The following is a 19,431-nucleotide window of genomic DNA, read 5'->3' as shown; positions in this document are numbered from 1 at the left end:
TCCTGAAACTACATCTAGACAAAACGGAATTTATGATCTTCCCACCCCGGCCATCCATGAACCTCCCAGATGTGCATGTCACTGTTAACCACACTACCATTCGCCCTACCTCTCAAGCCCGCTGTCTGGGTGTCACCCTGGACTCCGCACTCTCCTTCACTTCCCACATCCAAATCCTCACAAAGTCCTGCAACTTCCACCTTCGTAACATCTGTAAGATTCACCCTTTCCTGACCTCTGCCACCACCAAACTCCTCATCCATGCCCTCATAATTTCCCGCCTTGACTACTGCAATGCCCTGCTGTCTGGTCTCCCTATGACCCGAACAGCCCCACTGCAGTCCATCATGAATGCGGCAGCCAGAATTATCCACTGCTCCCATCGCTCCACCACAGCAGATCCCCTCCTAGAATCCCTCCACTGGCTTCCTATCCAGTCCAGAATCAAATTCAAGATACTGTGTCTGACCTACAAATCTGTCCACAAAACCTGTCCAACCTACATTTCCGATCTTACTCAGAGGTACACACCTAGCCGCTCACTCCGCTCTTCCAATGAACTTCGCCTAACCGCCCCCCGCATCACCCAGTCCCATGCACGCCTCCAGGACTTCTCAAGAGCTGCTCCAACACTATGGAACTCCCTACCTCCACCCATTAGGGCAGCCCCCTCCTTCAACATCTTCAAGAAAGCCCTCAAAACTCACCTTTTCACTCTGGCCTACTACCACTCACAAGTGCTCTAAACCGACAGCTGAACTCTGGTCCCCTACCGTTCGTGTCCTTACCTCTCCCTCTAGATTTTGTGTCCTACCTGATCATGCACCTCCATTACTGTGAACCCATGCTATGCATCTGAGTGAACCTAACTTGCCTAATCTCCATGCTCAATCCAGTGACTGACTAAGCATTACCTTGTACTCATACTGTGCTGTGTGATCTGGTTTTCTATTATTCCTGTATTGTCATATTGCTGTACGTCACCCCTAAATATTGTCTGTAACCTAAATTAATGTTCAGCGCTGCGTAATATGTTGGCGCTTTATAAATACAATTAATAATAATAATTAATAATACTATTAATATTAATAATAATAATAATAATAATAATAATAATAATACACACTGGCTATATGCAGGGGGATCTGGCTATATACACTGGCTATATACAGGGGGATCTGGCTATATACACTGGCTATATGCAGGGGGATCTGGCTATACACACTGGCTATATGCAGAGGGATCTGGCTATATACACTGGCATCTGGCTATATACACTGGCTATATGCAGGGGGAGGCATCTGGCTACATACAGTGGGTATATGGCTATATACAGGGGGGGGATCTCTGGCTATATATACAGGGGATTTGACTATATACACTGGCTATATATACAAGGGGGATCTGGCGAAATACAAGGGGGAATGTACTGAACAGGGAGTCATCTGGCTATATACTTTAAATGGGTATCATGTGGTTACCTATCCTAACTGGGGGGGGGCCTCATCTGGCTACCTGTGTGATAAATAGGGGTCATCTGGTCACCTATACTAAAGAGGGGTGGGTTAATTTTGTTATCCATAATAAAGGGGGGTTATCTGGCTACTTAATCACTGCCACAGTAGATTGGATATATTTTGGCGAAACACTACTGCATCATGTGTATTTTGTAGGGAAACACTGCGCATTGTGTGTATTTTGTGGAGAAATACTGTGCATCATGTGGATATTGTGGGCAAATGCATGCGCGGTAGTGTGCGGCTTGCCAAAAGAGACCCATCAGGAATCCCCCCCCCCCCCCCTTTGAAAATCCTGGATTTGCCCCTGCTGGCATCAAAATGGTGTGAATGGAAGTATTGTATGCAGCAAAGAACTCTGGCTGTTTGTGGCTCCGCCCCTTTAGTGAATTTGAACCTCACCTAATGACCTACTGTAGTAGGTTTGAGGCCTCTGCCATTAACCGTGTAAGAATGGCAGCAGTTTCAATATTCACCTTGAAAATCAATATGGGAATTTTGATTGGCTGTTGTATGCTCCGTCCACTTTTCTGAATATTAATCCCAGTCACCCAGTGACCAACTGTGTCAAGTTTGAGAATCCTGCCAATAACAGAACAGCTGAAATCAATCAAACAAATCTGAATTTAGATCCTAATCACCCAATGACTGTTTTAGGTTTGAGGCTTCTGCCATTAACAGCGTAAGAATGGTAGCAATGTAAATATTTCCCTTAAAAAATAGATTTTTTTTTTGATTGGCTGTTGTAGGCTCTACCCACATTTCTGAATATCAATCCTAGTCATCCAGTGACCAACTGTATCAAGTTTGAGAACCCTGCCATTAACAGTGTAAGAGTGGCTGCAGTTTAGATTTTCCCATGTAAAAAAATAGTGGTTTTTGACTCCGCCCACTATTTCTAACCTTGACATACAGTCACTAAATCACCAAATCTATGAGCTTTGGGGTTCTTGACATCAATAAGTTGCAATTTCCCAATGAAATTAAACAAATCTGATTGGCTGTTTGTGGCCCGTCCCCTTTTCAGAATTTAAACCCCAGTCTCCGCGTGACTGACTGTACCAGATTTGAGGCCTCTGCCATTAAGAGTGTATGAAGGGCAGCAATGTAAATATTCCCCTTGAAAATCAATACCAGTCACTCAGTGACCAACTGTGCCAAGTTTGGGTCTAAAATTACCATAGTAATCCGATTTTTGCAGAAAATTCTGCATTCTTTGATTGTTCCAAAGATTCCGAGTTCTGTGATTGCTAATATTACCGAGTTGCAGTAAATTGGATATCTGCGAAATTACGATTTCCAATGCGGACATTTCAATTCTTCAAAATCTGAGTAGAGGTCCGTACACACGCCGGACTTTTGGCAACGACGGGTCCGTCGTTGCCTCCCGCTGGGTGGGCGTGCCAGCGACAGTCCGGCGTGTGTACGCTCTGTCGTCAGACTGATACGGCTGTTTCTGAGCGGATCGCTCAGAAACAGCCGTATCAGTCTGACGACAGAGCGTACACACGCCGGACTGTCGCTGGCACGCCCACCCAGCGGGAGGCAACGACGGACCCGTCGTTGCCTAAAGTCCGGCGTGTGTACGGACCTTAAGTGTCCCTACTCCTAACAAGCTTGTACATTCATCAGCATGTATGCTACTGAGTGCTTCTTAATGAAACATATTCAGTGATTACTTACATAACTTTCTTGATGGCATCATAGGTGAAGGTGTCCTTACCCGTCTGATATGTAATATTTAGAGCCTGTTTGAGGTCTTTTTCTGTGGGGAACCTGGTAAAGTCAAAGTGTTTTTCAAATTTTTTGCTTTCGGAATATTGCGCCAAGGCGAACTAGAGAGAAAGAGAGAGAGATATGAGAGAGACCGGAAGGAAAGATTGGTCATGGGAAGACAATACAAGTCATGTTTACATCTTGTGGATGAAGAAGGCAGCCTTCTAGTGTTTCATCCTTCCTGACCATCTATTTGTCTTACAAGGGAGAGTCTTTTACACAGTCACCCAAAAGTATTATACCAAGCCCAGATTATTAGGTGGTTTAAATTTAAGGCATTAATTGTAACTAATGTATATGTAGCAGTGTATGTGTTGCACCGTTGGGCACAGGGTGAGCCGAATGACAGTTCACCCTGCTGCTGCTCAAATCCTCGGGGTTGTTTAAGTGAACATCCAGACTAAAAATCTAGCTCTAATCTTTTCTCAGCAGCACTAAAAAGGCTTGGTGTTTCTTTAAAGCGGCATTGTCACCATAAAAATCAAATTTCAACAGCAACTGGTCTGAGTGTATTAAGTGATAAAGATGCTAATTCCTGCATTTAAAACTTTTTCTGCTGTTATGGTTTGGAGTTATCACATACTTTAGGAGCACTGGCCCAAGTGCCAAGCAGTGCCAAAAAGTTGAATGCTGGGAGTTCTTTTGAATGCTGGGAGTTTTTTATCTATAATTCCTCCTCTTCCATTTATTTCCCTGCCTAGCTGATCACTTGTGTTTACAAGCAAGGCTGAGGTGACTCAGTGATCGGATGTGTAAATAAAAAAAAAAAAAAAGCTCTGGGAGGGGGCAGCTAATGAATACACAATGAGCAAGAGAAAACAAGAGTCAGGAAGGATATGATGTCAGCATTAGCTTGGCAAAATGGCCACCGCCTAGATTAGGATTTTCAGCTTTTCCTTTATAAAATTCACAGGAATCATTACGTGGATAGCACAATACATCTATTATGTAAGTAGACGTAGTATTTATCTACTTATGTATGTGTTTTTTATTACTAGGTTAGCATGGGTGTCGCTTGTTCTTTAACAGTTTCACAGCATCAGAACTTTGTTTTTCTTACCCAAGACTCATTTTTAGCTGCACAGAAGAAACCTGATGGGATTTCTGATATTGTTCTCCTTCTGCTGTTATGGCGCAATTTTAGTAAAAGGGCAAAGTCTTGTTCCCAGGTTCTTGGGTACTTGTGTAATGCATTTCCTTCAGTTACGCAAGGCATTAAACTTCAGTAGGACTAGTATGATATAAATAAGGCATTACTTACACATATAGCAACAGGAAGCAATAGTTTCCTTTGATATAGAGGTTGCATAAAGCATTATTCTTTGTGAATGTGAACTACTTATGGCAGGGGTGTCCAAACTTTAGGCCAAGGACCATATTTGCCATTCTTGAGAGTGCTAGGGGCCTAACTAGCAAGATGAAACAATATTTGATGCTTGCCGTTCGGTACACCATGCCTGTGACATTTTGTTTAATAAAATATTTCCACGGTAAATAACCTATGTACCGTGTGCAGTTAACACAGTAGCAGCTGTTAATCAGTGGCTGCTACTGCTACAGTGGTGGCTGATAACCTACATGAAAGCAAAGGGGGTGGCAGAGCAGCAACATAAGGTGGCCCCTGCATGTGGCACCACAGCGACAGCCTTTGGGCCACACAGAATTAACAACTGTAGAGAGTTTTGGGGTCCATCAGAAAAGGCATTTGGCCCCCGGGCTGGACGTGCCTGACTTATGGCATCAGTTTTCCTAGGTTTAAGGTTAGCATTTATTCTCTACGACAAAACCCATTATTCTCCTTTGATCAAGAGTTAAATAATGAAGTAAATACAGGAATAGGCAAGATTTTAATGTTCATAAATAGGGCTGTAGTACGGTCTGGTGACATGTCCTCACAAGTCTGGGTCCTGCTTGACCTCCACAATTATAATGAATCAATTCTTGTCACGCAGATTTCTGAAACGGAGATCTTTTGTGGACATTCCATATTCTCTAGACTGTTGATTTAGAAGGGGTTTTCCAGTAAGCGATTTAAATATTACCTGAGTGTCTGTCTTCATGAAGAAAGAAATAACGTCGTACACAAAGTCCATCATAATGTTAAAGTTTTTCTTCTTAACACTACTAGAGCCATCAAGGAGGAAGACAATATCGAGACTCAGGATGCACTCTGAAAGAGCATGACATCTGATTAATATCATCATTATTATCAATATACTTATGGAGACACACTTCACCACTAAGAAATGTTTCTCTTCAAAAGGCATGCAAGTTACTTATTTTACTTCTGAAAATGGGACTTGAGAGTCTGCCGTGAAAATATTCTGGGACAGCTTGTTGCCAGTGGATCCTTAGATCTAAGAGACGACTAATATGTCTTACAATTTTACATCCAAAGAGAATACTACCTCCCCACCCCCTTCATAAAAGGCAAGATCCCAGCCCCCATTTTCATTCTGCATTAGTGTAGAGAGAGGTGCTGCTGCTGAAGCTAGAGGGACAGATGGAACCCTAATTCGGTAGAGAATAATTATAAGTTGTGTAGAATATACATCGTCCTCCTGCTCCCAGGCAGTGAGTTAGCAAAGCTCGCTTTCTAGCATGAAGTTATACATTATCGTTTAATGCACATACATAGTTCTAAAACATCTGGATCCAAGAAATGAAGTGCATTGCAGGCTTACCCAGGTGTGGAAGAAAATATGAAGGTGGTTGCAATACTAGAGCCAACCTCATCGCCAATTTGGTGTGTTCAGTAGTCGGTGATGTAGAATAACTGAAACTAAGTTTATTTACAGACTCCAGCTGCTTTTTACGTGATGCAGCGGCTTTTCTCTGTATCTCCAGAGTCCAGCCAGCAGAAAACAGGAACCAACAACCCACAACTGTACAGTTAATCTTGTCAGATATCCCCACACACATAATTTTTGTGGGCTTTGAATAAAGGTCGAAACACACAGGACAGCGTTGTTACAGGAAAGATCATTGGCTTTTCATTGATGCCATGATCTTTCCTTACAGGCACTTTGATTGGTTCAAGGAACACATGTTCCCTTTCACCAATCATGGATCTCCGAGTGCCAACGAGTCCACACGGTGGGTTAGCGGCAATTGATGCTTTAAACCATCCATTGGTATGTTAAGGAGGGACAAACTGGACGTTTTAAAACTACTAGTAAAACACAATGTTTTAACTCAGCTTTTCTGCCAGTCAGGAAACTATCCACATGAGGTTTGGAAGTTCCCTCCCCTATTTGTGTGGGTTTCCTCCAGGTTCTGTGGCTTCCTCTCACATCTCCTAAAATATGCTTCTAGGTTACCTTCTACCTCCAAATTTTCCATAGACTGGGATGTGGCTTTATACTGGCGATTTGTAAACTATCATTCTGAGCTAAATTGCGACAAGACCGCACACAGTGCAGCTCCCTAGTGCGCTGTGTAGATAGGAACTAATAGCGGCGAGTGGAGGGGGCGTTACTGAGTACTGACATTTCCTCCCAGCCCATCCTTGATGTTTTGCTCCAGTTGAATATTTCGGCTGAGCAGAATGGGGGCGCTAAAGGGGGAGGAAGGCACTGTGATGTATGTCATAGCGCATCAAATTACAAAAACTTAAATGTGTGCTGTTTTAAAGGGGGGATCAGGAGTACTTTAAGACAAACTGCATCCAAATGACTAGCTGCATGAATGTGCAGAGCCTACTAATAGACAAGATGTACACCCTGCATTCAAATAAGATGCACCAAATTACCATTGGAGGATGTTCATTTCCATAATAGCTTGCATGCAAATTATCTAGTACTTGACCCTCCCACCATGATGAGGGGATCCTCTGCAGGAGGGGCTCTACCTCTACCTAATTTAAAAACACTACAGACTTCTCAGACAAATGTAAATAGTTCACCCCCAAGGAGTTTTTACCCTAACGGACCAGAGCAATTTTCACCTGTCAGTGCTCGTCCCATTTATTCGCTAATAACTTTATTACTACTTATTACAACAAAATAAAACGTTCTCCTGTGGATAAAATCCACACGTTTTATTTGCCCATTTGTTCCAATCATTCAGCCATCTAAATTATGTCCCTATCCCAATGTATGGCGACAATATATTAATTGGAAATATAGGTGTTATTCTTTTTTTTTAGTCCGGTCTATAATTACAAGCCCCTATGTAGTAAAGTAATATCAATATACCCTCATAAAAAATAGATTAAGAAAGCAGAGTTCCTAAGGCAACAATTTTTTTGTTTTACAAGTGTTTTTTTTTTTTGGGGGGGGGGGGTCTTTGGAAGTATAAGTTATTAATTTTATTAATATTTAATTATAAGTGTACATGTATGTATGTCTGTAATGTGTAATTTTAATTTTTGGCCACTAGATGGCGCTGCGAACCCTCCTGTTTTATAGGAAGTGTTTACTTTTTTTTTCTCTTCATTTTACTGCCTCTGACTGCTTCCTGTGTTATGAATGGACACGGCCCCTGATTGGGGTCACGTCTATTCATTCCAGGCAGTGATTGGGTAGAGGCGCGCCCGGTCCTCTTCCCCAACTATGGAACATGGAGTCCTGACAGATAACGGTGGGGAGGGAAGGGGGGGGGCGGGGTCGGGGCGCACGCGTGCACAGCAGAGGTGGGAGCGAGCGACCTATTAAAACGTCCTGTTGCCGTTAACAGGCTCAAACAGGACGTTTTAATAAGTCATATGGCTTCAACTGGTTAAAGTGTCCCCCGACGTGGTGTTCAGCAATCTGTCTTGCTAGAGCATTAAAGGGGAAGCCCGTCACTGGCCTCCCCTAACAATCTGTCAAGACAGATTGCTGAATCCCTCACCAAAAATCTGCTCCTATGGAATTACCCTCAGAATTTCTGGCTTCATGGTGCTGCTTGCTGGTCCTCCCCTTATCCTTTCCATAAAGCAGCCTAATTGGCTGGGAGATAAGCAGCATGTACAGGTCCTTTTAAAAAAAAATGCATATTGTGATAAAGTTCATTATTTTCTGTAATGTACTGATAAACATTAGACTTTCATATATTTTAGATTCATTACACACAACTGAAGTAGTTCAAGCCTTTTATTGTTTTAATATTGATGATTTTGGCATACAGCTCATGAAAACCCAAACTACCTATCTCAAAAAATTAGCATATCATGAAAAAGGTTCTCTAAACGAGCCATTAACCTAATCATCTGAATGAACTAATTAACTCTAAACACCTGCAAAAGATTCCTGAGGCTTTCAAAAACAGCCAGCCTGGTTCATTACTCAAAACCGCAATCATGGGTAAGACTGCCGACCTGACTGCTGTCCAGAAGGCCATCATTGACACCCTCAAGCAAGAGGGTAAGACACAAAGAAATTTCTGAACGAATAGGCTGTTCCCAGAGTGCTGTATCAAGGCACCTCAGTGGGAAGTCTGTGGGAAGGAAAAAGTGTGGCAGAAAACGCTGCACAACGAGAAGAGGTGACCGGACCCTGAGGAAGATTGTGGAGAAGGACCAATTCCAGACCTTGGGGGACCTGCAGAAGCAGTGGACTGAGTCTGGAGTAGAAACATCCAGAGCCACCGTGTACAGGCGTGTGCAGGAAATGGGTTACAGGTGCCGCATTCCCCAGGTCAAGCCACTTTTGAACCAGAAACAGCGGCAGAAGCGCCTGACCTGGGCTACAGAGAAGCAGCACTGGACTGTTGCTCAGTGGTCCAAAGTACTTTTTGGGATAAAAGCAACTTTTACATGTCATTCGGAAATCAAGGTGCCAGAGTCTGGAGGAAGACTGGGGACAGGGAAATGCCAAAATGCCTGAAGTCCAGTGTCAAGTACCCACAGTCAGTGATGGTCTGGGGTGCCATGTCAGCTGCTGGTGTTGGTCCACTGTGTTTTATGAAGGGCAGGGTCAATGCAGCTAGCCATCAGGAGATTTTGGAGCCCTTCATGCTTCCATCTGCTGAAAAGCTTTATGGAGATTAAGATTTCATTTTTCAGCACGACCGGGCACCTGCTCACAGTGCCAAAACCACTGGTAATGGTTTACTGACCATGGTATTACTGTGCTCAATTGGCCTGCCAACTCTCCTGACCTGAACCCCATAGAGAATCTGTGGGATATTGTGAAGAGAAAGTTGAGAGACGCAAGACCCAACACTCTGGATGAGCTTAAAGGGATACTGTAGGGTCCCTCGCAGACATCCTGTGTCCGCGCAGCCACTCACCGATGCTCTGCCCCGCCTCCGGTTCACTTCTGGAATTTCAGACTTTAAAGTCTGAAAACCACTGCGCCTGCGTTGCCGTGTCCTCGACCCCGCTGATGTCACCAAGAGCTTACTGTGCAGGCCCAGTATGGTCTGTGTCTGGGCAGTACGCTCCTGGTGACATCAGCAGGAGCGAGGACACGGCAACGCAGGCGCAGTGGTTTTCAGACTTTAAAGTCTGAAATTCCAGAAGTGAACCAGAGGCGGGGCCGGAGCATTGGGGAGTGGCTGCGCGGGCACAGGATGTCTGTGGGGGACCATTAGAAGCCCCGGGTAGGTTCAACTCATTTTCCCCCAACCCCCCTACAGTATCCCTTTTAAGGACGCTATCGAAGTATCCTGGGCCTCTATAACACCCGAGCAGTGCCACAAGCTGATTGCCTCCATGCCACGCCGCATTGAAGCAGTCATTTCTGCAAAAGGATTCCCGACCAAGTATTGAGTGCATAACTGAACATAATTATTTGAAGGTTGACTTTTTTTTGTTTTAAACACTTTTCTTTTATTGGTCGGATGAAATATGCTAATTTTTTGAGATAGGAAATTTGGGTTTTCATGAGCTGAATGCCAAAATCATCAATATTAAAACAATAAAAGGCTTGAACTACTTCAGTTGTGTGTAATAAATCTAAAATATATGAAAGTCTAATGTTTATCAGTACATTACAGAAAACAATGAACTTTATCACAATATGCTAATTTTTTTTGAGAAGGACCTGTATGGCTGTCCTCGGACTGACCCACCGAAGTACCAAGGATTTGCTCGGTAGTCCCCGCCTCCACATATCCAGTGGGCCCCGCCTCCACTCCTGGGGTGAACAAATCCCAGCCTGCAGCACAAAGTTTCTCCTCTCAGCGTATGAATCATTCACGCTGAGAGGCTGCTGCACGCTCAGGCTGGGCTGTGTGTGTCATGTAGCTCCGCCCCCCCCATGATGCTGGGCTGGGGCGGCAAGGTTCGAAGGCTCCAGCCCAGCGTGAAGAAGCAATACACATCAGCCAGTAAAAGAAGTGAAGTGCGGGACTAAGGAAGAGGTAGGGGCCAGTGCCACTGAAAGCAGGGGTGGGAGAATGATGAGCTGCAGCAGCTTCTTCCCCAGACCATCAGAACTAAATTGCCATCATTACTGAAGCCATTTAAACAGGGGCTGAGATCCTGCCTTACATCCTGACTGTCACTCTCCCTGTTATAAGTTATTGAGGTTTCTAGTTTCCCCCTGCAGTAGTGAACTTGGCTGTAGCTGCTCTAAGGCTAGGGCCACACTAGCTCCGGGTGCGGGACGCATCCGCGGTCCGGGCTCCGATTTTCAAAAACCGGAACGCAAACGGATCCGTGCTGCCTTTTTTGCAGCACGCGTTTTTTTTGCTAGAGGGGGTAGTAGCCACAATAGGGGGCTGCGGGCAAAGCGGCGGCCATGGGGGTCGCCTCCCCCCTCCAGCTCGCCCATAATGTAATAAATTGTACCTAAGGAAGTTCGGCGAGCCGGGCACTTCCACCCACACCGCTCGAGTCACTTCCTGCAATGCTGCCCTCTGTATTTCAGTGGGCGGCATCGCAGGAAGTGACTCGAGCGGTGTGGGCGGAAGTGCCCGGCTTGCCGAACCTCCTTAGGTACAATTTATTACATTATGGGCGAGCTGGAGGGGGGACGGGGGGCACCCAGGTGAGCAAGGGGGGGGTGACCCCCGTGGCCACCGCTTTCCCCACAGCCCCCTGTCCTGGCTGCTACCCCCTCCAGCATGGCAGCCCCATCCTTCACCAAGGGACACTGGAAACTGATCCGTTTCCAGTGTCCCAAAATGTCAGTGAAGAGGGAGGCCCGTTTCTCCATTGATTTTCACTACCCGTACGTGTATACTGGTCCGTGAAAAATGCTGCAAGTCCAGGACTCTGCGTTCTGGGTTTAAAAACGTATTCCGCGAATCGCACGCAGATACGTTTTTAACTTGAGTGTGTACTGTTCCTATCTTTAACATTGGTATCTGTGGCTCAGTTTTTTGTCCGGGACAAAAAAACGTAGCTACGGATACGTTTTTAAAGCAAGTGTGAACCAGCCCTAACTCCGCCCCCTGCTCTGTCGTGTGCTACGTGAGCCTTGTGGAGCTGCTGGGGCTGATGGTCAGAAGGCCTCAGCAAACACATATAGCAAGAAGTGTTCCCTGAGTGTGGCTGCAGCATGGGGAAGAGAGGCAGGTGAGAGACTGGGCTGTTGTGAATTGACTGGCTGCTATATCCCCGATTGCCCTCCCCACAAGATGCTCAGCAGGCTATATGTTCTGTACTGTCTTCAGTCACCTCGGCTCTGGCAGCTGCATGCTTATCTACTCTGTGACCTTTGCTACCATATCACCCTGATTTGCATCCACACAGGCAGCCCATCCAGCACCCAGCCGCAGGATATCTGCCTCTGCTTAGTCACATGTAGCCCTTCATATCTGTGTTCCTAAACGCTGCAGAACAGACTTCTGCCTCCTCTGTAACCCAGGCAAAGCTCATACTGTAGCTTGCCACAAGGTAGTTTGAGCACTGAGGTGTTGGGAGGATTACAGAGTACAGCTGATATAGGGAAAGTGGCCTTCAGATGGTTAATTTTGCACACTTATAAGCCCCATCTACACGATACGATTCTTTGTCCGATTCGATCAATTACGATTCTATTTACGATCCGATTTAAATCCAACATGTCCGATCGGGATTCGATTCAATTCGATTTGCCATTGTTTTGCAATGGCAAATCGAATTGAATCAAATTGAATCCTGATCAGACATGTTGGATTTAATTGGATTGTAAATAGAATCGTAATCGAATCGCACAAATAATCATATCGTGTAGATGGTACTTTAAGGGAACAACAAGCCAGATAATGGGGTCAGGTAGGGCTGGGAACTGTGGAAGTCCTGTCAGTTGGTCCAAGGTTTTGTGACGAGGATTCCTGCAGACAATGAATAAAGTATTGTGAGTGTCACTGATGTGCACCGTATCAGGGCATGATACAGCAACAGCTTTGTTCCCTACTTACTGATGCCAGGTAACCATTACCCTGTCAAATTGTTGTGGAACAGGACGGGAATTAGGGGCTCTGTCTGTGGAGGTGGCCAGGGACCGGATAAGAGATGCCAACTTCTGCATTGTTATAGTGCAGGCTACAAACACCAATGCCATCCAGTTCGAAAATGCTTTACATTACACCTGCATCAGGGCCATGTGAGTCAGGATATGGACTTCAGTATCCCCATCTACTCCATTATGTTCAGGCATCACAGCTCAGAGCATTAACTGAGAGACTCACAAATATTACGTACGAGGAGTCCATGTCATGTCGTATTTATTTCATTTTACAAAAATGAGAACGGATTTAAGCCAATTAACTTATCTGTATGTTTTTGGGATGTGGGAGGAAACTGTAATGCTCGGGTGAAACCCACGCAGACACGAGAACATAAAAAGCTCCATGCAGATAGTGCCCTGGCGGGGATTCAAACTGGGGACGCAGTGCTGCAAGGCGAGAGTACTAACCACTACGCCACAGTGCTGCTGACATGCCAGACCCATGGGATGAGAAGGGAGGGGGGGGAGAGGTTGTAACAGGATTTATACTTCTTAAAGAGAACCCGAGGTGGGATTTAATTTTGTTAGTGGGGCACAGAGGCGGGTTGTGCACACTAACACCAGCCTCTGTTGCCCCATGGTGTGCCTCCAGGACCCCCTGCGCGCCGCTACACCCCCCGCAGTGCTGGCGACACACGGCGTGTCGCCAGCACAATGTTTACCTATGCCTGTCTGTTAGCGCCGCTCCCCCGCCTCCTCCGTATCGGCGCTACCCGCCCACGTCACTTCCCTCCAATCAGCGGGAGGGAAGGGACGCGGGTAGCGCCGATACGGAGGAGTCGGGGGAGCAGCGCTAACAGACAGGCATAGGTAAACATTGTGCTGGCGACATGCCGTGTGTCGCCAGCACTGCGGGGGGTGTAGCGGCGCGCAGGGGGTCCTGGAGGCACACCATGGGGCAACAGAGGCTGGTGCACAACCAGCCTGTGTGCCCCACTAACATAATTAAATCCCACCTCGGGTTCTCTTTAAGCCCCCTTTAGTCTGTCAGCTCCCTCAGCGTTTTTACTCTACCCTCCATTCTGCCATTATCAGCCCAGTAGTAGTGGACTACTGCACACGCACAGCACTGGCCACATGCCTCCTCAATCATGCTTCATTGCCAGGAACGTTCTGTGTCTGCAGTTAAAGCAGAACTGAAAAAAAAAAAAAAGTTTGACTTGTCTGGTGCTTCTGCAATCCCCTTGTAGCCTTCCTGTCTGATGCCGGTCCTCTTTGATCCTCCTTTCTCCCGCCCCAAGTTACTTTCAGCTCAGTCGACTTGACAACTGCTCCTGCACGCCCCGGGCCACACGTATCTTTCTCTGCAATAGTGCAGGACACTTTTGCAGGCAGGAAAGAAACGGGTGGCTTGCCATAGACTTACAAGTCCACAGTACCAAAAGTAGCTAGCAGCGGGAGAACGGAGGAATGTGGAGGACCAACGCGGGACAGGAAGGCTGCAAGGGGCTGGCAGAAGCAACAGGTAAGTAAAACACTTTGTTTTTCATTACAGTTCCGATTTAAGGCTTTTGGCTGCGCAGGCGCACAATACTCTTGACTATGGGAGCACGATTGAGGAGACTTTGGGGCAATGCATGCGCAATAGTCCCGACTGAGCTGAGTTGTGGACTTTACTAGGGCTGACAGCGGCAGAACAGAATGGACCAGATGGACACTGAGGAGTTGATGGACCACAGGGACTGGAATAAGCCCCAGGTAAGTATAACTCCTCTTCTCCCCCTGATGACAGGCTGTGGAATTAAGGACCACTAGACACCAGGGAACTGTATAGGGGCAGAAGGACCACTAGATTATAGGGAACTGTATAGGGCAGGGTGCACAAGATGCCAGGAAACTTTTATAGGGCAAGGAGGAGGTCCACTAGACACTATATAACTGTATAGGAAAGGAAGGTCCACTAGACTTCAGGGAACTGTATGGGGAAGTTGGGCCACTAGAATTCAGGGAACTGCATAAGGGAGGGTGGACCCCTAGACTCCAGGGAATTGTACAAGGGAGATAAGGGTCCACTTGATGCCAGGGAAATGTATATTGGAGGGAGGAGGTCCACTAGACTCTTCAGGATTGCTGCATTTCTTACTACTTGGAGACACTTGACATTAATTGCCATTGCTCACAATCAAATGATTACCACCATATCTTGCCTAGTGTGCTATATTTGTATTATGCATTTATATCTTCTGCAGCACTTTACAGAGTACAAAGTCATGTCACGGACTGTCCTCAGAGGAACTCACTCTAATCCTACCATAGTCATAGTCTAATGTCCTACCATATTATTATAATATATTTATATAGCACATACATCTCCTGCAGCCCATTACAGAGTACATAGTTATGTCACTAACTGTCCTCAGAGGAGCTCACAATCAGAGCAGGGACAAGGTCCTCCAGCACCCAAGGCTGAGACACCAAAGTGCGCCCCTCCATCCCTGCCACCCCAGCCGTCACACACTGATTGCTATTAGACTAAGAGGGCCATAGGGCCCACAACCTCCCCAACACCTTAATATCTAGTTATCTGGCTTGCAGTCACTGCCATGTATCCTCTTTTCTTATTTCTTTCTGCTTCATACACAATTAGGAATGACAGGTGAATGAATTGTGCGCCCCTCCTCCACTGCGCCCTGAGGCTGGAGCCTCTCCAGCCTATGCCTCGGCCCGGCCCTGCTCACAATCTAATCCTACCATAGTCCTAGTCTAATGTCCTACCATATTATTATTATGTATTTATATAGAACTGACATCTTCTGCAGCACTTTACAGAGCACATAGTCATGTCACTGGCTGTCCTCAGAGGAGCTCAATCTAATTCTACCATAGTCATAGTCTAATGTCCTACCATATTATTATGTATTTATACAGCACGGATATCTCCTGCAGCACATTACAGAGTACATAGTCATGTCACTGTCCTCAGAGGAGCTCACACTCTAATCCTACCATAGTCTAATGTCCTACCATATTATTATTATGCATTTATATAGCACTCAAATCTTCTGCAGCACTTTACAGAGTACATAGTCATGTCACTGACTGTGTTTAGAGGAGCTCACAATGTAATCAATTTCATATGTATGATAACTAGGACATTACTTTATATTACTTTATATAAATACTATGCAAAGATTTTCTGGGCAGCGGTGTCTCAATTACAATGCCACTATGTACATTTGGCCCTGTCCATGATACCTCACGGCCACGCCCACCTTCTGGTACATGGTCATGCCCCCTTTTCAACACGATCATGGGATGTGTGGCCCCAGGTTGAAATTTCTCTGGTGGGCCCCCAGGGTCCCAGTCCGACCCTGTGTACAGCTCTTGTAAGTAAGCTGTTGCTTGAAACACTTTTGCAAAAAAGTGCAGTGTTCTCCCCAGGCTCTTTTAGCCGGGTGCTCCACCCGGCTAGATTTGATGACCACCCGGCTGTCATCGGCTCACTTCCTCACCTCCTCCTATGCTGTAAGCAGAGTTGCCCTGCATTTTCAACTTGACCCACCCGGCTACTTTTTCATGCCACCCGGCTACTATTTCATGCCACCCGGCTGGAAAAAAATTCTGGGGAGAACACTGAAGTGGTAACATTTAAAATACATACATATAAAAATACATTTCTCCCAGAGTAAAATGCAATATAAATTACTTTTTTTCCTATGACCCTCCCACTTACAGTAGGTAGTGAAAAGCCAACAGAAATGACAGATTTTGAACTAGTCCATCTCCCCATGAGGGATTCTCAGTTGTACATTCATGGTTTACAAATTCACTCCCTGGAAAGGTTCTATACAAAGATGTCAGCCAGCCTCCCTACTCATTTGCACACTATTTTGGCAGTTAGGCCCCATTCACACTTGCTGATCACAAAACGCTAGCGATTTTGCTAGTATTTTGCTCTGGCATTTTTTGCCGATTACCGCCCCCCTCCCCCCCCCCCAAAAAAAAATCACCATTCACACCTGGCGATTTTTTAGCGATCGTGTTTTGCGCTTCTATAGCACTGAAGCGCGATCGCCGGGAAATCGCCTGAAAATGGCGCTGGCTACGCGTTTGCGTTTAGTGTTTTTGGGCGATTAGCGCAAATCGCCCAAATGAGAATGGGCCCGTAGATATTTATTACCCTCGCACTTTGAAAAGTGCTAGCGTTTGAGCGCTTTGCCGAAATCGCCGGCAAAACGCTCAAGTGTGAATGGGCCCTTAGACTGAGCAACTGCCGTTTCGTAAGTGCTTTTGTAAATAAAGATATAACTGAGAATCCCCCATAAGGACATGGATGGGTCCAAAACCTGTCAGATCTGCAAGATTCTTACTAACTACTGTAAGTGACCGCAACATATAAAATAAAATAAAAAAAAAAAAAAAAAAAAAAAAAAAAAAGGTATAGTGCATTCTACTCTGGGACAAATGTACATTTATATGTATGCATTTGAAATTGTCACAATAGTTGATACTACAGTATTTTAAGGCAACACAAGTTGAACATGTGTACATGGATTTAGAGGCACTTAGCTTCAGTATTTGACCTCCCATACAGCTATTGTGCTTTTTCAAGGGCCCCAATTATCCCATTAGCAGCTTTAACCACTTTACCCCCACCCGTACGGATTTCTCCGTCCCTTTTTCCATCCTTTAACCCCCAGGGACGGAGAAATCCGTACTTTCCGCTCGCATGCACGCCGCCCGCCCGGAGATCAATGAACGGGGAAATCCATTCCCGTTCGTTGATCTAAGCCCCGCAATGATCCGCTGCTCTCCGATGAGCAGCGCGATCATTGTGAAAAAAAAAAAACATTTACCCAGCCTCCTAGTACTTTCCGGACGCTTGGAGGTCTCATTAAGCAAAAAGTTACTGTGGCCATCTTGTGGCCAAATAGTAAACTACACCCTGAAGCTTTTTCACATACAAATATATTACTTAAAGGATACCACAACTGACATGTGGCATAATGAGATAGACTTGGGTATGTACAGTGCCTAGCACACAAATAACTATGCTGTGTTCCTTTTTTTATTTCTCTGCCTGAAATAGGTAAATATCAGGTATGTAAGTGGCTGACTCAGTCCTGACTCAGACAGGAAGTGACTACAGTGTGACCCTCACTGATAAGTTATTTGTGTGCTAGGCACTGTACATACCCATGTCTATCTCATTCTGCCACATGTCAGTTGTGGTATCCTTTAAACACAAAAAATTAACTCATTACCTCCCACACTCCCCATTTTTTTTTTTTTTTTTGTAATTAAAAAATAAATAAAAAAATTGACAATTAAAAAAATACATAAATAGTTACCTTAGGGACTGAACTTTTTAAATATTTATGTCAGGAGGGTACAACACTGTTACTTTATAAACTATGGGCTTGTAATTAGGGATGGACGCAAAACTGAAAAAAAATGCACCTTTATTTCCAAATAAAATATTGGCGCCATACATTGTGATAGGGACATAATTTAAACTGTCTTATAACCAGGACAAATGGGCAAATACATTTCATGGGTTTTAATTACAGTAGCATGCATTATTTAAAAACTATAATGGCCGAAAACTGAAAAATAATTAATTTTTTCCCACATTTTTCCTATTTTCCCATTAAAACACATTTAGAATAAAATAATTCTTGGCATAATGTCCCACCTAAAGAAAGCCTAATTGGTGGCGAAAAAAACAAGATATAGTTCATTTAATTGTGATAAGTAATGATAAAGTTATAGACGAATGAATGGAAGAAGCGCTGAAAGGTTAAAATTGCTCTGGTGCTCAGGGGGTAAAACCCCTCAGTGGTGAAGTGGTTAATAGTTATCGCATTTGAGATCAGTGCACTGCTTTTGGAATAGCTCTTTGTGATGTACATCCTTGGAATGCTTAGATCTCTCTCCTACTAGCAGAAAATATAGGGACCTCTGACCCCTCTAACCCTGCTCACTCCCATCTTCCAGCTCTTGCCTTCAGGAATCAGATTCTGGTCAATCGCAACGAAAACATTTAGACACAGGAACAGCTTTTTTCTCACAGGTGGTAGCAATGCCTAATTAAGAACCATGTTAGATCTCCTAGGTCTTGAAAGAGAACCTGAGGTGGCTTGTAAGAATCCTATTAGCACACAGAGGCTGGCTCTGCATATAATCACCAGCCTCTGTTGCTATACTGTTCCCCACCCCCAGGGCCCCCCTTCGCTCTGCTGTCCCCCATAAATCAAATGCCGTGCTAGCGACATCTACCCTGTCACTCCCGCCGCTGCCCCGCCTCCTCTATGTCACCATTCCCTGCCTGCATCCCTTCCCTCCCCGCTGATTGGAGGGAAGGGATGCAGGCGGGGAGTGGAAATATAGACGAGGCGGGGAAGCGGCGAGAGTGACAGTGCAGAGGTAAACAGCCTGCTATCGACACGCTGTGTGTCGCTAGCACGGCGTTTGATTTATGGAGGACAGCAAAGCGCAGGGGGGGGGGGGAGGGGCGGGGGAGGGAAGTATAGCAACAGAGGCTGGTGATTATATGCAGAACCAGTCTCTGTGTGCTAATAGGATTCTTACAAGCCACCTCGGGTTCTCTTGAAAGCATTCAGCACAGAACTGTAAATGATCACTTCTCACCCTGTTCACTGCCACTAGAACTTACCTACTGTCCTTAAAGCGGAATATAACCCTGCATTTCAACTTTGCTCTAAAACATTATTTACAGCATATTAACCGGTTCAGCGCCGCAGTGCCAAAAATCTCATGCAACCGAGCAACGATCACCTCCCATTCATTCGCCTATAACTTTATTGCTACTTATC

At 45.3% G+C, this 19,431-nt stretch overlaps 1 protein-coding gene across 1 annotated transcript in view; it reads right to left on the bottom strand.

Moving 5' to 3' along the window:
* The window catches only part of LOC137526072 (integrin alpha-M-like), a 131,263-nt gene that overhangs the window by 93,730 nt on the left and 18,102 nt on the right, over positions 1–19,431 (bottom strand). The window contains exons 6-7 of the mRNA XM_068247286.1: positions 5,336–5,463; positions 3,201–3,352 (exon numbers count right to left, since the gene is read on the bottom strand). Coding sequence (XP_068103387.1) covers positions 3,201–3,352; positions 5,336–5,463 — 280 coding nt within the window. The remainder of the gene's footprint in view (positions 1–3,200; positions 3,353–5,335; positions 5,464–19,431) is intronic.

This window comes from Hyperolius riggenbachi, chromosome 7, assembly GCF_040937935.1.
Source record: "Hyperolius riggenbachi isolate aHypRig1 chromosome 7, aHypRig1.pri, whole genome shotgun sequence".
NCBI lineage: Eukaryota > Metazoa > Chordata > Amphibia > Anura > Hyperoliidae > Hyperolius > Hyperolius riggenbachi.
The sequence above is the reverse complement of the archived record's forward strand: the minus strand, read 5'-3'. Positions and strand labels throughout refer to the sequence as shown.